The sequence below is a fragment of the Stegastes partitus genome, unplaced genomic scaffold (genome assembly GCF_000690725.1).
Source record: "Stegastes partitus isolate 25-593 unplaced genomic scaffold, Stegastes_partitus-1.0.2 Scaffold848, whole genome shotgun sequence".
Lineage (NCBI taxonomy): Eukaryota > Metazoa > Chordata > Actinopteri > Pomacentridae > Stegastes > Stegastes partitus.
This window is the reverse complement of record NW_007578579.1, coordinates 296,665-314,458: the sequence shown is the minus strand read 5'-3', so window position 1 is coordinate 314,458 and position 17,794 is coordinate 296,665. Positions and strand designations below refer to the sequence as shown.

Sequence of the window (17,794 nt, the reverse complement as noted above, 5' to 3'; positions counted from 1 at the left end):
CCAAATACATAAAGTGTTTTTTACATAAAGTATTTCTTCAAATGCTCCGCTGAGGCCCGGTTTGGAAATGGCGGCCCGTCCAATTTCGATCAATGGCCATTTTGGCCATTTTCGCGGTGTTTTTTGTATTCAACTGACTCTTGTCGGAAGGTCGTTTCACCTACAGCTACAAGATTCGGTGGGCATGTGTAGCAGGTCAGGACGCACAAAAAAGTCAATCAGCACCAAGTCCTAAACCCAACAGGAAGTCCGCCATTTTTTGAAAAGACACAGTAACAATTTTGGTGATTCTGGGTGACTTTTGGCCATTTTTGGCCATTTTCAAAATTTATCTCCTCCAAAGACATTTCCACCACGGCCAACACGCATGCCGCCGCGGCTCGCCACTAAACAGGAAGTGGCTCATAACTAGGCCGCACGTGCTCCAATCTGCCTGAAAGTCGACATGCCGGATCGGAGTCCTGCCGGGAACACGTTTGCGCCACAACCCGACGTGCGCGAAGGCTGACAAGCGTAGGTGCGAGGACCCGTCCATCGCCGCTTGCGGCTTTAATTTTCTTTTCAACCACAAGTCAAAAGTAATGTATTATTTCACTAAATCATAATTTAGCAAATTCTTATTTGTTATTACTTTTTTCAATTTCCCATTGTTTGAGTGACTATTGTGAATTTTCTTTAATGACTACATTTGAGGACGACTGTATATGTTGGGAACCGCTGTGCTGCACCACCACACAGCTGAAAGTATCCACAAATCAAACAGCAGTAAAAGCCTGTTTGCATTTTGATGTTTCTCTCATATATTAGTTGCTGCAGAATGAGTACTTTTGTTTAGTTCATTTTACTTGAACAGGATTTTGAATGTTTTAAAAGTAAAGTATCGTTAAAGTGTGTAAATGCTGTCTGTATGCAGAGCAACTTGTTTTCTTAAATGATCGTTGTTAAAGAAGCATTTATGAGCCATAAATTAAGCCATTATTTTTGCACAATGAACAAGACGTACTGGTATTTTCTTAAATGATCTCATCCTGAGTTTTGTTGCATCATCATGAATTTTAATCACTTTGTTTGCTTCGTTGTTGCTTCCTTGTGCCTACTTGTTGTTACTGGGTGTCGTCTGGCAGCAGCAGGAAACCATAGAAGTCAGACTGTTTTACAGGAAATAGATGAGGTTTCTACCCTACTTATCTTAAAGCTTTATTTTTGCACCACCCTGGACTTTTCTGAAACTAATAACCACACACGTTGGTGCGCAAACAGACACAGAATGTGTCACACCTGCATCATCAGAATTCTCCAGAGTAGGTCGCTCATATGTCTCATCTTTCTGTTGAAAATCTGACCTCATAATGGGTGTGCTCACTCACTGATCTGAAGGAAAACACTGATGCCTGGAGACCAGTTTACAAGTTTATTGTTTAACATTTTTTACATATAATCTTGATTCGATTGCAAAAGATGAAGCATTAATCAAAAAAAAAACACGATCTTTGCAAAGTTGCATTTTCTTGCCACTGAAAGTAAAACATCACTATTTTTCAGATCATTCAGATTTTACGAGAAACTGAACGTTGAAACTGAGCCGCATGTCGCCTGAAAATAGTTTTGAAAATGAAAACAGCTAAGTAGTATTGTTCTACCCACATCCTGTTTTGAGCTGAGCAGCCATCTATATGGTGTTGAGGTTTGGGTTTGGTTTTTAGCACCTGAGCAACTCCTAAGTGCTGCTTAAATGTTAAACACTAAAAATAACGCAGCGTGGCTCTAATGTACTTTATGTCACAATGGTCTCGTTTTAAAATTCAGGGTGCTACATGAATACTGAATCTGCTCTGATTAATGCTAACCACGCTCTCTAGGTTAGGGCATGGGGAAGAAAAACTGTTTGATTCAAGTTAGTAGGACACATATTTTCATCTATTTTACTTTACATTCTGTCATCTGTACATTCATTTAACCGTTGCTCATTTTCATAATGCTTTTGTGCATTAAGCCAAGCAGCAAGCCGGGCTCAGCTACAGTTTCAGGGAGCGTTTTTGTACATTTTGGCCCTGAACAAATGTCAAACTAAATGTCTGTCTTCTCTCTCTGCTCCCATGTAGTCAGTTTTTAGAAGGTGGGAAGCTCTTTATTTCTGAGTCCATTTCTTTCTGCCACCTTTAATAAGTCACTGAGTGTTGGTTCCCGTCTCCTCCTCTTCAACTGATCGCTGGAGTCCAGGAATTAACTTGAGGATGTGTTTGCGTACATTGGTTCTCCTGGCTTTCCTGGGCAGAGTCCCAAACAAGGATGAGATCCTTGTTTCCTCCCAGGAAGGAGAGAGGGAGGTGCTGCTGCCAGCCAAACTGGAGCTGCTGGAGCGGCTGAGGAGTTGGTGATGTCGGCTGGAGCTCGATGAAAACCCGCCGTCCAGTGAAGAGAGGTCTCTGGAGAAGAAGCAGCTTTCGTCCGTGGTGCTGGCTGCACTGAAGGGACTGGGGGAGCTCACATCTCCAAACACACTGGCCTGGTCACTGTCATCCGTCATCCCGCTCCTGTAGCTACTGTCACTGGAAAAACGCCGACCACGGCGGTTCAGGGGGGAACTCAGGACGCCTAAAGAGTCCGTCGAGAGGTGGAGACTGTTGTCGTTTAAGTTACCTGAAAACAAAACAAAGTCCCCGTTGGTTAAAGTTTCAGCTGGCAAGAAATTTGCAACAGGAAGTGCGTCAGCAGCTTCTTCTGAATGTTCATGCTCTGGGGAACACTTTCATCTCCATTATCTGGGGATTACACTTCAATTCACTTCACAAACGGTGCAGCTTTAGAGAAACGGCAATGTCTGTGAGAAAGGAAGTGCTGTGGTCTGACAGCTGAACAAAACTTCTCACCTCGCGTTAGCCGCTTTTCCTGTAATGTGAGCGCTTGCAGCTCCACCAATTTCTCACGTAGTGATTGCTGTGTGGACAAAAAAACATCACGTATGTACTTTCAGTCACATTCTTATAACTCACGCGTTGAGAGAATTTGCCTACTAGGACAGCATCTTCATCTGACAGTGCACAGGGACTCTGAAATGTGGCTTCAGCTGAGTAATGTTGGAGGATGGGCCTTCTTTTTGTGTGTTTTCACTCTTACAGATGGTGTGCTTTAATGTTTTGTATGCTACTTAATACAACCACACAACTTCAGTATGACAAACAAAGAGACTCACCTTAAGCTGGTTCATCTTCTTCTCCAGCTCGATCTTCTTCACTATGTTTCCACATACAGTCTCCATCCTGGAACCACGTCATAACACATCATTACACACTTTCACTCTGAAACACTGTTATAATAGAGGTTTTTTCCCCTTTATCATGTGTTATTTTATTGTTACTCACTTTAGACTGTTTGTTGATTCTCTTATCAGGTCAAGTACGCGCTGATGAGATGATCCCTCAATGCTGGCCCCGTTTATAGTGATGATAATGTCACCTGTGACAAATGAGGATGCAAAAACAAGGAACTGATAAGTTACGAGAAGACGAGATGGGTCAATTCATGGGCGTAGGTGTGTAGGCGTACATGGTGTGTATGGGTGGTGAGCGACAAATCTGTCAAATTTTATCGAACAGACGGTAAAACAAGGTCAGTGTTATGCCGCATGTAAGAAAGCCTGTGAAGAGTCTACAGGGTGGAGAGGATGTGGGTGGTTCACCTGCGGTCAGGCCGGCACTCTCAGCCGCACTGTCCTCCTGCACCTTGCACACAAACGTGCACATCTCCACTGCAGAGCTGTTTTTCAGCTGCAGGCCATAAGTCTGCAACAAGAGACGGGTTTTGTCACAAAACTTGGCAAGACGATACTTTTCCACAACACATTATCTTGAACGTGAAGTGAAAACTATTCTGATGTGGCTCACCTGAATGTCAAAACCAAATGTTTCGTTGTCTTGCTTTTCCAGCACAATCGCGGTCCTGTGCAAAAGAGAAAAGCAAAAACAAACATTTAAGGAAGGCTTTTATTAACAAGCTTAATTCTTTTTCAAAAGGGCATGAGCTGCAAAAACGATGGACAGTGTTTAACATGTGAAGAGTTCATTTGCAAAACAGAAAACTCCATTTTTGTAGATTTTCAGAAAACTTATTTTTTGTTGTTTGCTTGAGATAATACGAATCAAACTGAAGCTGAGTGGATTTGACTCAGTAGAAATGACAACAATACAGATAACTTTAACTGATGTTGTCTCAGGTGGGTTTTCTGAACGCTTGTGAAGATGGAGTTTCCTGTTTTTGCAAATGAATGCTAAAGGTAAAGCATCAGTTCTAGCAAAACTGGCACATCACTTCTGGCATATTTACCTTTGTGGGTCAGTGTAATCAACCAGCGAGTTGGCAGAGGTTTGTTTGGGCTGCAAAAGGAGAAATGTAATGAGTTCCTCTTTAGAACAATGCAACAGATTTAAGCTTTGAAAACTCTCAGGAACCTATAGAAGCAGTTTAATGTTGGAACATGTTGATCCTGTCGTGCTGCATAACTTTAGAGATTTAAATAGTTTCAAGGCTTTTGTGCAGTTTCAAGGAGCTGTTGCGGTTTTTTGTTGCACAGATAAAACAGTGAACTTTGATTTAAATTGCAGAAGTGTCTATATAAATGTTCTCGCTATTTGTTGCACCAGAGTTCTCATCTCACCTTGCGCAGAGAGCCCGTGTTCTGCCGGTGTCGTTCGCTGCTCCCCCTCAAAGAGCGCCGGTACCACAGAGAGCTTTTCTTCTTCTGAGTATTATCCAGAATGTAGCTGTCTTGGCTGGCCTGTCGTGGAAGTCCAGAGAAATTCATTGTGGACTGCGTGGTAGAGTAGTCCTTCAAAGCACCATCATGTCCTGCTGCAGCAGCTCTTCAGTGATTGTGTGGCCCTGCCCTGCCGTGCAGCTGAGTGCAAGATGTGTTAAAGCGGAAATCCACGTCATGTGATGGTTGTGGTGAACCTGTATTTGCAGATCACAGACTCACGTACCTAATTTCCTGTTACCCTGCCTCCCTTTAACTTTTTTTTTGCTGCTTCTGTTCTCTTTCTTGAGAAGTGTCGCTCTGCTGTTCTCGAAAGAAAAGAGAAAGAAGAATGCTGAAGTTTTTTTGTATAATTCCCCTTCGAACAGTCCCTTTCCCTTTTTTGCAGTCTTAGCAATTCGATTTATGGTCTGTCAGAAACCAGCAATGCATGAAAAACTGCCAACTCACTCCTCCACCAGCACCTGCTTTCAGCCTCCCTCACTCCCAGTTTCTCAATGGGACTAAGCTTCAGTCCAAGTCCTGTGTTCTGCCAAGCAGGGAGACTTGTCTTATGAGGACGGACAAAAGGCTGATTTAGCTCCAGGCCAGTGTCACGCTCCCCAAACAGACAGCACGGGTCATTGGGCTGAAGGCATCAGACATGGTTGGATCAAAAGAAAAATCACACACACGGGCAGGCTAAGCTGTTGGGCAGACAGTGGCTGACGGGATAAAGAAAACTGAACCATGGTGCACTGACTTTGTCCCACTGTAACACACGTGCCTTCAGAATGTCCACTGTTAGCCTGGAAAAAAGAGAATATCATCTTTTACGATTTACAAAAGCTTCATTCCTTTACACTTCGGGGTAATCAGGAAATCATTCCACCAGTGTGCAGTGTATGAACACAGTGGAAAGATTCTTTAACCAGCAGATTGCTTCACAGCAATCCACTCTGCCCCACTGACCTCCAGCAACTCCATTGGCCAACTAACCACGGGACCGTCTGGAACACAGATATCCCATTTCACCGGACATTGCAAATCCCCATCCACAGTTTTGAACAATGTGTGCAGAGCATTTTTAGACCCTTTCAAGTTTTCCACATTTCTTTTGTTTTAGAGTTACTTACTTTGGTTTTGGGAGTGTTTAGTAAATGTATGAAAAATGAAAGTCCAAAAGATCCCATTTATGTGTTCAGTCTCTTCACTTAGAACTTGATTATAGAACCTTTGGCAGCAGTGACAACCTTCAGCTGTTGTTGGGAAAGATCCTGCAACCTTGAGTTTCTCCCATTTTCTTTTCAAAATCGGTCAAGTTCTACCAGTGTGGATGGGGAGCATCAGTCCACCGCTGATACCAGGTGTTTGGCTTCATGTCTGGACTCTGGCTGAAACACTACTGGACTCTCACAGAGTTTGACCAAAGCCACTCCTGTGTGTCTTGGCGATACGTTTCGCGTTGTCGTCTGGTTTAAATGTAAAGCTTCGCCCGGGCCTGAGATCCTAAACATTCTGCAAATGGCCTTTGCTCAGGATTGCTTATATTTTTCATCATCTGTCTTTCATCTACCCTGACTGGTCTCTCCATCCTCGGCCACACACAAACATCCTCACAGCGTGATGCTGCCACCATGAGGTGGTGCTCTGTGTCCACTTTCGGCAGTTCCCCATTGGGAACTGTGGCCAAATAGTTCAACCTTAGTTTTATCAGACCAGAGGATTTTTGCCTCTCGTGGTGTGAGAGTCATTTAGGAGCCTTTTGGCAAACTCACAGCTGGCTGTTGTGTGCTTTAAGTCAGGAAAGGCCTCCATCTGGCCGTTCTACCATAAAGGTCTGATTGGTGGAAAGCTGCACTGATGGTTGTTCTGTGAGGTTCTCTGACCTCCACAAAGGAACTTCAGATGCATTGTGACCATTAGGTTCTTGGTGACTGGTTTGAACAAGGCCCACTCAGTTTGGCTGAGCAGTCAGACTTTGAAAATGTGTTTTTAAGAACGAGGGAGTCCATCATGTTCTGATCAGATCTGTGCCTCGACACCATCCTGCCTGGCCGCTCTGTGGACAATTCTTTCTACTTCATGGTTCGGTTACCACTCTGACATCCACAATCACCTCTGCAGCCTTATGCAGACAGGTCAATGCCTTTCCTAATTATTAGTAATATGCTCACAGGTCGACTTCAGTCAAGTTTTTATAGGCGTTGCAACGACCACTGATAAGTAGCTCGCAGTGGGAGGCCTTCCAACTTGCTAACATGTCTTCTCACTTTCCTCACTCACGTCTCTTCTTCGCATCCAAGTTCCTCCCAGTGAGGATTTAACAGAGAAGTTTAAAGCTGTGTTTCCTCAGTCTGAGCCCTACCGAAAGCTTCTCCTCATCTCCTCGAGGTGCATTACAAGGATTGGAAGATCCTCCTCGACAGTGAAGGAGGAAGCAGAGCGCATTAGTAGCAGATTAAGAAGCATCTCAGAGCTTCGTTGTGTTATAACCGAGTCGGAAAACTTTTGTGAAGGACATATTTCACACTTTAGTTTTTAAAAACAAATCACAACAAAACTCCAGAAGCTGTTTTTACTTCGTCAAGCCAGCAGCATTGTGTGTAGCTGATGCAATGCGTATTAAAAATGCATCACATCCAGCTGAAGATGAATCTGAAACCTGAAAATGTGGAAGACTTGAAAGAGTGTGAAAACTTTCTGTATGCGCTGTTCAGAAAAGTATTTATCTGATAGCCGCCCATCGGCTCTGCTGCTAGATTAGAATATATAGACGAGAAAAGTATTGGAGAATACACTGTGTAAAAATATACGTTTAAAATAAATTTTAAACATAGACTATATGTTCAGTGTTTTTAATATGCTGAGATGGAGTTCATGGTCTTCATCTAAACACTGAACCCACAAAGTAAAACACTTTCACACCTGAAATAAAGTGAGACTTCTGCTTCAGTACATCTTTTTAAACTGGATCAAATATTTTATTAGAAAAACTTAAATAATTCTGTTTTTCGCAACCAGCTTTCAAACGTGTCTCTTAAAATCTTAACCAAACGACTCTACGTGACCTGCTTTTATGCGATAAGCGTCACATTAAAATCAGTTAAAGCAACTCGGAGCACAATGTTTTAGGCGCTGACTCATTTGTGTAGCGCTGATGGCTTCAGGGTTTCCGTTTTATTTCCCCTGTCTAACGGACACTTACAGAATAAGCACAAAGAGAGCGGCTGAGCAGAAAGCAGGGATGAGTCAAGTCTGTTCGCGCTCAGATGTGACGGGGAAGATAAAAGTTATTTGATAAGTTGTTTCGGGAAATTCTGACCCACATGCAGTAATCTGCACAGTTCTGCAAAATCAGTGCTTTCAAAAGTGCAACTGCAAAAAAAAAAAAAAAGCATCTCTTGAAAAACAGTTTATTGACCCACTGATATCACATTTCTATACAGAATAAATAGTGCAAGAAAAAAAAAAAGATACAGTTCAGTGGCATGAAGTCCACGTCCACACAAAACAGTGTCACAGAAAAAAAACCCAAACGTGTGAATCTAAATGAGTGGAAGGGTATGAAAACCAGATGTAGGTCGCTCGTTATATGAAAGATGCGTCACATTTGTATATATTCATCTATGTCATATACAATATATTAAAAAAAGACACCAGTCAGAAATTGCACATGGTGATCACTCCTCTTTGGAAATGACTGATAAGTCTTTCGCATGCTTTGCTCTCAGCTCGGCCTTTGCGTCATTTTTTTTCTAATTCTCACAGATATGACACATTGGTTCAGCACAGATCCAACTTAACATACCTATATTATAGGTATTTTTTTCCAATGGACAGAGGCAGGGCCAGTCGGTTTGATAAAGCAGTTTGAACATCTTTATTCTTTGCAACGTAGCCAGATAACTCCCCGACTGAAGTTAACTAATCATCTCACAGAAAGAAACACGCAAAGACTTGCAAATGAGCTGATATTTGCCGAGACAGCAGCGGGCTATTGTACGTAGCTTGCTTTCGAGAAGCAACACTGCTGATGCTACATATCGTTATGACGCCTTGCTAGTAGGAACACTTTCAACATGTGTCAACACTGATACCAAGCAGCTATGTCGAAGCATGTCAGCTGCTATGAGAATGTGAACACGCGACCGGGAGCTGCAGCTGAACAGAAAGCCTCGGACATGTTTCTATCCAAAACACCAGCTTCACAGTTTCACAGTTAAGACTGCAATGATCAATCACATCTTTAAATACGGGGTCACTTCCCATGATATGAAACACACACACACTCACACACACACCTGCACACACACACTGGTCCATACAAGCACACACTGCACTTTCCCTAAGCCTGTTATGTCAAGGCTTTATAGGCCACGTCAGACAGTGGCATTAGTGATCCTAATGTGGACCAATCACTTAAACTGTGCTCCCCTAGTGAAAAGCTGATTTACCACCAGTGTTAATGTACACAGTTACCACAGCATCTTTCTTTTTTTTCTTTTTTTTTTTGCTTCTACATCAGCCTTTTTGGATTTTTTTTTTCTTGCTTTCGATTCATCTTACTGTCATGTTATCATTTTTTTTCTTCATGTGGTACAATATGGAAACCTGCCGCAAAACTGCTGAGTCAGCATTACAACATTACACATGTAAATACCATTATATGTCACTTTTCCCTGCTTAAAAAAAATACAAACAACACTTGGAGCCAATGAGAACAATACTGAAGTTAAGTTCAAATCCATGAATACATATACAAAGACTATCATACAGCTATCAGAGAGCAGTTCTTTCCAATAACCAAAAGCTTCATTGTGCAAAATATATATATTAGGAATTTATAGATTTGCTTGTCTTTTGTATCAAGAATAGTATTTAAATGTTTAAAGCACTAGCTGTGCCACGAGGCTCTTGAAAAAGGGACGTGTTTGCAACTCGTCGGTCAAAAAATATGTAAGGTTTAGCCTGAGAGTAGCGTCAAGTTGTTCTGTAAATCACAACTTGTTAGGGCGACCGGTTAAAGACTCGACTCTGGTTTGTCAGGCTCAGCTTTCACTAGTTCAAGCTGTGTTTGATGGTGGTACTAGATGAACAGTTCAGTCATTGGAGGGACTACGAATGTCTGTGCCACGGGTAAATACTTTTAGTTGTGGACCAACAAACAAACTGTCCAATGTCCTGTCAGCCATTCATCTCTCTACCCTGAATAGCCAACAGTCGACGGTTTATTAAAGAGTCGTGGATGTAAAAAGATTCTCCGGCGGCTGTTTTCCTGCCAAGTGTGGCGTAAACTATCCAGAGTTTTCAACAAATCATTCAACAACGCTGGTCAAACTAATGCAAAAGCATCTAGAACACTTGATCGGGGACGGTGTGTCATTACAAACCAGCCTGGATCCACTGGGAGCTTTCATCCAGTTTTCTTTGTGATTGTCACGTAGCACACAACCTACCCAGCAGTACTGCATATTACGCTGCAAGATATGGCACGAAACACAAAACAATGTGCAACTTCAAGCTTTGGGCACTTAAAATACTGAGGTAGCAAAACAATCTTTATATACATCACTTATTTCATATGGCTCTTCCTACCAAACGTTTTGGTTAAAATGTCGGTGGATTCGGGTGTCTACGTGCTAAAGCTTCCACGGACACCTCCTACAAGACTTTGGCACCAGCAACAACCTGATGACGCTCTCTGAGGGTGTGTTTGCGTCCTGAAGAGGGCAGCCTCAGGCAGCCAGAGAGACGCCACCTTCTCCCTGTTTGCTCCCAGTCCCGTCGCGTTGCACCAGCGCCAGCACCGGCGCTGATCCGCAGGGCAACAAATGGAACTAATCTTTGACGTCCTTGATGGTGGACAGCTGAGACACTGTTTTCTTGACCCGCAGAGCAGTCAGCCGCGCAGCAGAGTTGGCGTACCAGCACTCTCTCATCAGTTTGCCCATCACGCGCAGAGCCTGGTGTGTCAGCAAGGAGACGGCGTTAAAACACAACAGCACAAAACATGGCTTCATTTAGACACCAGCCTCCACTGTTCCCCTGAATAACAATAATATCAATAATGATCGAAACAAGTGATGTAATCCAGAAGGGAAAGTACAGGGTGAGCTTGGCTCTTCTTAGTAGTATATAATATTCTATGATAGTGTTTTTAACGCAGTTCCTGAGAGTGAGTTTGTTTTGTTTTGTTGTTTTTAATCAGATGCTGCATTAAAAATAATAATAATCTGTGTTTTTGTCAATCACTGACATATCCCAGATTGTGATCATCCAAAAAACCCAAAATGTTCTGAGCATTTATGTGTAAAGCAATTCACTTTTTATGTTTCTGAAAGAAAGAAAGAAAGAAAGAAAGAAAGAAAGAAAGAAAGAAGTAGTGTTATTGTGTTTTTTTTTTTTTTTAAAAAAAAGGCATTTAAAGGATTAAAATCCTAAAAATGAAAGAATGCTTGGTAGTTATGATCAGTACTACAGCTGGTTAAAGAAATATGCTCCGGAAATGAAAAACAATATTAATATGCTATACTTCTATTTTCCTTCTAACTTTTTAAAAATCTGTACAAAAAAGTAATAATGCATCAGAATCACTGTTGCTGCTAATTACTGATATATATACTGATATATGTACCTGGAAAATAATTAATTTTCTGTGTTTTTTTTAATAATAACAAAAACAGCAGCATCATTTGAAGTAATTGTGTGAACGATTTTATGCAGAAACTATATGCACAAGGCCAAGATCCACATTTTAAAGCTTTTGATCCACCAGGAGTCGCTGAAACATTTTAGATTCCTCCACATACATAGTTTGGTTCACTGTACATATAAAAATATTTATTTACAATTCATTTTACTTGAAGAAACTTTCCTTTACAACTCGTGCCGTGCAGCAAGCACTTGTTCTGTCGCATGCTGAGGTGATTTATTATAGTTGCTGTGCAGACCACTGCATGAAGGTTTCCTGTGCAGTTTGAAGTTATTTGCATCATTTCCGTGTTTTCGTTTCATTTCCCGATGTCGTGGTTTTCAGTATTCTGGCTAAACTGCTGTCTGTTGCTTGTGTTTCTTTTCTTACTGTATTGATGTCGCCATGATCCCAGACGTCAGAGTAGTGATGCATGATATTCAAACTTTTGGCCGATACCGATGTCTGATATTAAGATTTCTGATATCACCAATAACCGATGTTACCGATGACGATATTCAATTTTTGTTCACACCGAAAAATGAGCAAGCACTGTGAGAACGTGAAAGCTATTCAAAAGAAGCCTAAATTGGACCATGTAGTCTTCTTTATTACGTAACAAAACATATTAAAACATATTTAATGTTCAAGTCCAGGACCATTTAAGTAAAACCATCTGTTAAATAGCAGCGATATCAAAAGTAGAGACGAAGGCACTAATGTTAGACAGTCATCAGTTTTTCACTTCGGCTAAATTTATTCATCTGACCGATACCAATATATCGGAAAAAAATACTAATATCGGCCAATACCGATGTGGTCGCCGATATATTGTGCATCCCTAATTCAGAATACAGTGTTTCTATAACTGGCAAACCAATGGACAAAACTACAAACATGCCTGCAGTAATAATGAATGACATTGTCGACTATCTTACATGATAGTTTGTTTTCTCTGTCTCACCTCACAGCTCTGCCACTGATTGGGAACATTGGGTCTGAGTTTCTGATCACAAACCACCTTTCTCATTTCCTCAATGGACGGATCTGAAGGCACCATGTCGTAATAAGGCAGCTGAAAATCCTCGTTTAGTCCTGTGGAAGACAGAATTTTTGATCATTATAACGGTTTTCTTCAGAGCTCCCTGAAGATTTCCAACGTACGGAAAAACACAATCCTACAAATTGACACTGATGTTGTGTGCGTGCTGTTCGGGCCACGGTGCGGTTTAGCCGATGGCTTATCTATTAAATATTTCTACTTATGCTGATAAACAAGTGGGAGTGTGTGTGTGTGTGTCATTTAAGTTACCCCTAACAGAGCATCTTCTGGCGAGTTCCCAGAACACCAGGCCCAGCGAATAAATATCCGCCCGCTTGAATGACTCAAAGCAGCTCATATTGATCGTCTCATCCAGGATTTCTGGAGCCATGTACCTGCAGAGGACAAAATGATTAAAGCCTAATGAAACAAAAAGCCCAGTACCTGTTGGAATATTTGCTTAATTAATTTGCGTGGGTGGTCTTTAAAGGCCGTGTGTGTGCTGTTTGACAGAGTCAGTGTTGCATCAGTCCTGTTTGCTCTACACCAACCAGCTGGAGCTTTCATGACTTTTGTTCAGCATTTTTTTTTCTCAAAAGACCTTCAACAACACCCACAACAGCTCATTATTTTATTTTTGCACTATGTACACACATTACTTTCTTAACAAACAAAGCAAATTATTCCTGGAATCACTAGTGGGACTCAGTGTGGAGGACGAATGGAAACCCATGTTTGTGATTGTGGTTTTTTGCTTTTCTTGCAGGATACGATGCCTTAGGAGGCTGGTTTCCTTTCGTATTGTGAGCCGATAATAGTATCTGGCAAAATTCTCTCAAAACACACTAACTTTAGAGAAAGCCCGGGTTTTTAGGTCACTTCGGTGTCAATGCAAATATCTATTTTGTGTGTGTTAGCTGTGTGTGGCGACAGAACTCCAACCTCTTGGTTCCCACTCTGTGGTTCGACGGTATGTCAATGGTGTTTGTGCTGGAATCGTGTTTTACAGCCAAGCCCAAATCTGCAATGACTGCCGTCCCATTCTTCTTCACCAGCACATTTTTAGACTTCAGGTCTCTGTGAGCAATGGCAGGCTTCCCTAGAAGCAAGAAGGCAACAAATAAGGTCACGAGCCCAAAAAACTTGTTGACATTACTGCAAAAATCTTTTTTAGCTTTCAGAGATGGGTGGAAGTTAGGGAACCGTTTAATGTGATATATATCATCTCATCGTATCCCTGTATCAGCTGTCAGTGAAATAAGTTGAAATTTACAAAAATAATAATAAATAAGAATTTAATGAAAATCATGACATTGCTTTTGAATTGTGGTTCAACAGAAATATTTTTATATACCTATTTTTAAATGCATGATGGGACCCATAAACTAATATTTAGTTGAACAACCCTTTGAGCCGATCACTGCCATCAAGTGTTTTCTGTAACTCTCAGTCAGACTTCTGCACCTGTTGACAGGTGTTTGGATTTCACTACTCATCAGAAAAGTGCTGTAATTGGTCCAGGACAGTTTTTTTTTTTTTTTAAATTGTTCTTTTCAACCACAATTCAAAAGCAATGTCTTATTTCACTAATTTATAATTTAGCAAATTTTTATTTATTATTACTTTTTTCTAGTTATTTGAGTGACTCTTGTGAATTTTGCCTTTTCTTTAATGGAAGGGGATGAATAAATCTGACTGTAGTTACTCGAATATTAAGTTTTTACGAGCAGCAAATTGTTGAAAGAAATTACTTTTTTGTCAGTTATCAAGAATAAATCCCACATATTTGGTAGTTAGAGCCTCTCCAATGTTGGGAATTGCTGCTTTTCTCTGCTTATTATCATGTTTTATGAGGATACATTCAAGATGCCACCTTTGGCCTTTGTGAAACTCCCTTCATTTTATTTTTTAGTACTTTTTTACTTTGTTTAGACAAAAGGGCATTTTGATTAATTTAAAAAAGTAAGCAATTGATTAATAAACAGATTACCTGTTGATTAAATTTTAATAATTCGGTTATATTTTGCACGTTAGTGTCTCAGTGCTTATGTATGAGGTCAGGTTTTTCAAGTGTATTCTAGGTGTGTTCGTACCCTGTGTGCCAATGATTTCCATGTGGAGATGTGCCAGTCCACTGGCTATGGACAATGCGAGAACAACCATGCCTTCCATGGAGACCGTGTACCTGTTCAGGTAATCGTACAGGGAGCCATGCTCATGGTACTCCGACACCAACCAGAGCTGAGTCCATGAGCCGTTATCTGCAGAACAAAACACACACTCATAGGTTGGCTCGTTTATCTCATAACTGCAATTTGTACTGATTAAATTAAGTTTGAATATCTACTTCTAGCACCTTTGTTATCAGCTGCAATAAATCCCAGGATGTTCTCATGCCGTAGCATGATGGTCTGATAAATCTCTGCCTCGCGGAACCACGACCTCTCGTCTCTGGAGGAGAAGATCTTCACCGCCACGTCCTCTCCCCTCCACTTGCCCCGCCACACTTCGCCAAACCGACCTTTCCCAATGGTCTCCTGCAGGACAATGGTTCGAGCTATGGTTCGCTGGACCAGCAGTGGGAGCCCTGCAAGGCATAATGCACACAATTCCAAAACTATGAGCATCAGACAACATGGTTTTGTGTCAGCACATCACAGCTGGACGACTGCTTCTAACAAAACTCCTTCATGAATCTGTAAAAGTTCCTTGTGAGAGAAACCGATCATCACATCTGCCAACATATCAGACAAAGGGCAGCTCACCTGATCCTGAGCCTGAGGTGCTCATGTCATAGATGAGATCTTTGAGACATTTGTCAGGTGACATTAGCATCTGGTCATCCAGAGCCTCCTCCGGGTCCTTCTTGTGGGCTCGGCTGTAGGCACAACGGTGGCCGTGCACAACGAACAAGCCGAGCAGGATCCCCACGCAGAGCAGGCAGGACGGCACCACGATCACCACAGCGAGCTGCAGCCTGCTCCAGCCGGGTTCCTCTAAAGACCTCTCTGACAACAGGCACGCATAAACACAACACATATAGCCAATGATGTTTGCATGTCCTCGTTTCCTAATATTCTTATCTGTCTTTTAGTACAAGGGATCAATAGAATGGGAGATAATTTGCAGCTATGTTCAGTCTCTGGTCTCCTTGTTACTGCTGCTCCCCCTTGTGGCTGTTGTTCAACATGGCAGCATTGTGGAGAAATAAAAATCTCTATTGAGTAATATATTCTCAGTGGTAAATAACAAATGCTTAAATATACAAACAACCTTCCCTGATGGACTTAATTGCAGAGGAACCCTCCAGAAAGGCTCAGCAAGATGAAGACATCACAAAACTTGAGAGAGGTGGAAATTGTACATTTGGCAGCTACAAATATCTGCCAAAAGCCGTGTTTTTCCCAGAGTGCCAAAAGATTTCATCACTGCCCATATACACCATTAATCAAAAGCAATAAGGAGAAAAACTTTTGCACTCCAGAGAGTGAAAATCATTTTGTCAACATGCCTCTTTCATTTAAAACAGGGGAGTGAAAAGCAGGTGCACTGTGGGACCTTGTAATAAAAGAGTGGGTTTAGGAAAACACCTGACATTTCTGTCCGTGCCCTTCATTCTGTCTGTGGGTGGACAGAAGGAACCTGGACACAAACAAAATTAGCAGAGCAGGTGGGTGCTGTGATAATATGAGATTTACAGGCACGATGGCAAAAAAAATAATGCCCAGTGAACAGCGCCGTGGCATCGTACTACAAGTAAGTGATTTGTCTGGGGAAATACAGAGCGAGTGTGTTTTGTAACTTTGATTTGGCCAGCTTAGAGACCACATATTAACTTCAGGAGCGATTGCATGAACTGTGCACTCTTTCAACATACACATGCACTTGCGCCTTGTGATAATACGGACTTGAAAAATCCAAATCCTATAAAACATTTTCATGTTTCTTCGGCCTCTCGATCGTCTCAAATTCCCCAAAGCGCCATTTGTCCTCACCAGGAGATCCTCAAACATGCAACATCTGCAGATGACCCAATGTGCAAAGCAACACATTGTGAACTAAACCACAGTTTCTTAAGACATCTTTAGCCTTTTACCTAAATGGAGCTCAGCAGATATGGTGCAAAACAAGACTTTACCCTCCTCTGGCCAAGTCACATAAGACCACAAAACTGACTTTGCATGATTCAGGAGCATCGTCTCTGCCCTCATTTCTCCTTTTAAACCATTCCTTTGCATCCCAATGTATGGAAAATAGAGGTGCACAGAGGTTATCCCAGTCCACGTGAACACACTCAACTGTACATCTACAGCTCTACGGCAACACAAAACCACTAATCACCATGTGTACAACCTTGAAACACATTCCATAACACACAACACATTCCATCTTGTAGGGCCTGTGTTGGAAGTCACAGCGAGGGCATGAATGAAAATAAAGTCTGTATGTATAAAAAGTAAATAAGGCCCCGGATGAGCTCACATGCTGACATTTAGCAGAGCAATGGAACAGATTGATCGCCGTGTCCTCGTTCGCAGTCAACACCATCACCGCCTCAGGGTCCTGCCCCGACCGACCCGCCTCACCAGCAGCATGCGGCGCTTTAAATCTGCTGGATGGCGTCTATATGGTATGAAAGTGAGCGCCGTTGGATAATGCCATCGAAGTCACGTTGTTTCTAATAAACACATGAGCTTGTGATGATTCGTTTTTTTTTTGTTTTTTGTGTCATTTGATGTCAGAAATTAAGAGTGGACCAATCAAACTGTGGCCACAAGCAAAGAGCTCATCTCAGGGCATCAAAAAATGTAAAATGTAGGGAAAGGAGACCTAAAGAAGGTAGTCTTCAATAGGGTTAGAACAAAATACAGATGATGTGTTGTATGTGAATACTCTGACACCAAATGTCTAGATGTTTATTAATGCATGAAGGTGTTCTATCCTGATTACTGCAAATCCAGCTGACTGAAGTCATAAGATGCCACTTCGAATGAATGAGGGTACAGAGAACAGAACCTGTAGTGACGACGTAACTAATTAATTGCATTAAAACATCCTTAAAATTGAATAATAATTATAATACATACAATGACAGGCAACACAATAAATATAGACTCCCTGCTTTTTGCCTTTTTAGTGGTATTTTTTATACACATATAATAATTCACGGCCAATTATTGTCTTGCAATGTGTATCTCAACCACTTTAGTGTCACATCTAAACAGATTTGTTTGTAATTTTGTGTATTAGCTACTTATTGCGGGTCTCTGAAAATGTGACACAATAAGTCGGTTAATCTTTTAGTCACTCAACTGATAATCTGTAA

General features: G+C 41.6%; 2 protein-coding genes across 2 annotated transcripts in view; both read right to left on the bottom strand.

Annotated features, from left to right (window-relative positions):
• Window positions 1-1,396: 1,396 nt before the first annotated feature.
• Window positions 1,397-4,901, bottom strand: cytip (cytohesin 1 interacting protein). The gene is made up of 8 exons (XM_008292975.1): window positions 4,655-4,901; window positions 4,324-4,373; window positions 3,885-3,939; window positions 3,680-3,782; window positions 3,363-3,456; window positions 3,194-3,260; window positions 2,871-2,937; window positions 1,397-2,640 (listed from the first exon to the last, which is right to left on the bottom strand). The coding sequence occupies exons 1-8, from the start codon at window positions 4,799-4,801 to the stop codon at window positions 2,168-2,170; spliced, it is 1,056 nt and encodes a 351-aa protein (XP_008291197.1). The 5' UTR covers window positions 4,802-4,901; the 3' UTR covers window positions 1,397-2,167.
• Window positions 4,902-9,275: 4,374 nt separating this feature from the next.
• acvr1c (activin A receptor type 1C) overlaps window positions 9,276-17,794 on the bottom strand; it is a 22,890-nt gene continuing 14,371 nt past the window's right edge. Inside the window, exons 3-9 of the mRNA XM_008292974.1 lie at window positions 15,234-15,476; window positions 14,825-15,055; window positions 14,562-14,729; window positions 13,411-13,567; window positions 12,739-12,863; window positions 12,391-12,521; window positions 9,276-10,698 (exon numbers count right to left, since the gene is read on the bottom strand). Of these exons, the coding sequence (XP_008291196.1) occupies window positions 10,573-10,698; window positions 12,391-12,521; window positions 12,739-12,863; window positions 13,411-13,567; window positions 14,562-14,729; window positions 14,825-15,055; window positions 15,234-15,476 (1,181 nt within the window). The 3' untranslated portion in view covers window positions 9,276-10,572. The remainder of the gene's footprint in view (window positions 10,699-12,390; window positions 12,522-12,738; window positions 12,864-13,410; window positions 13,568-14,561; window positions 14,730-14,824; window positions 15,056-15,233; window positions 15,477-17,794) is intronic.

Coding starts and splice junctions, on each gene's coding strand:
- cytip (XM_008292975.1), bottom strand. CDS start 4,801: ATGAATTTCTCTGGACTTCCACGACAGGCCAGCCAAGACAGCTACATT. Junction 3,783..3,884: donor CATTTGGTTTTGACATTCAG/GTGAGCCACATC, acceptor CTCTTGTTGCAG/ACTTATGGCCTGCAGCTGAA. Junction 3,457..3,679: donor GAGTGCCGGCCTGACCGCAG/GTGAACCACCCA, acceptor CATTTGTCACAG/GTGACATTATCATCACTATA.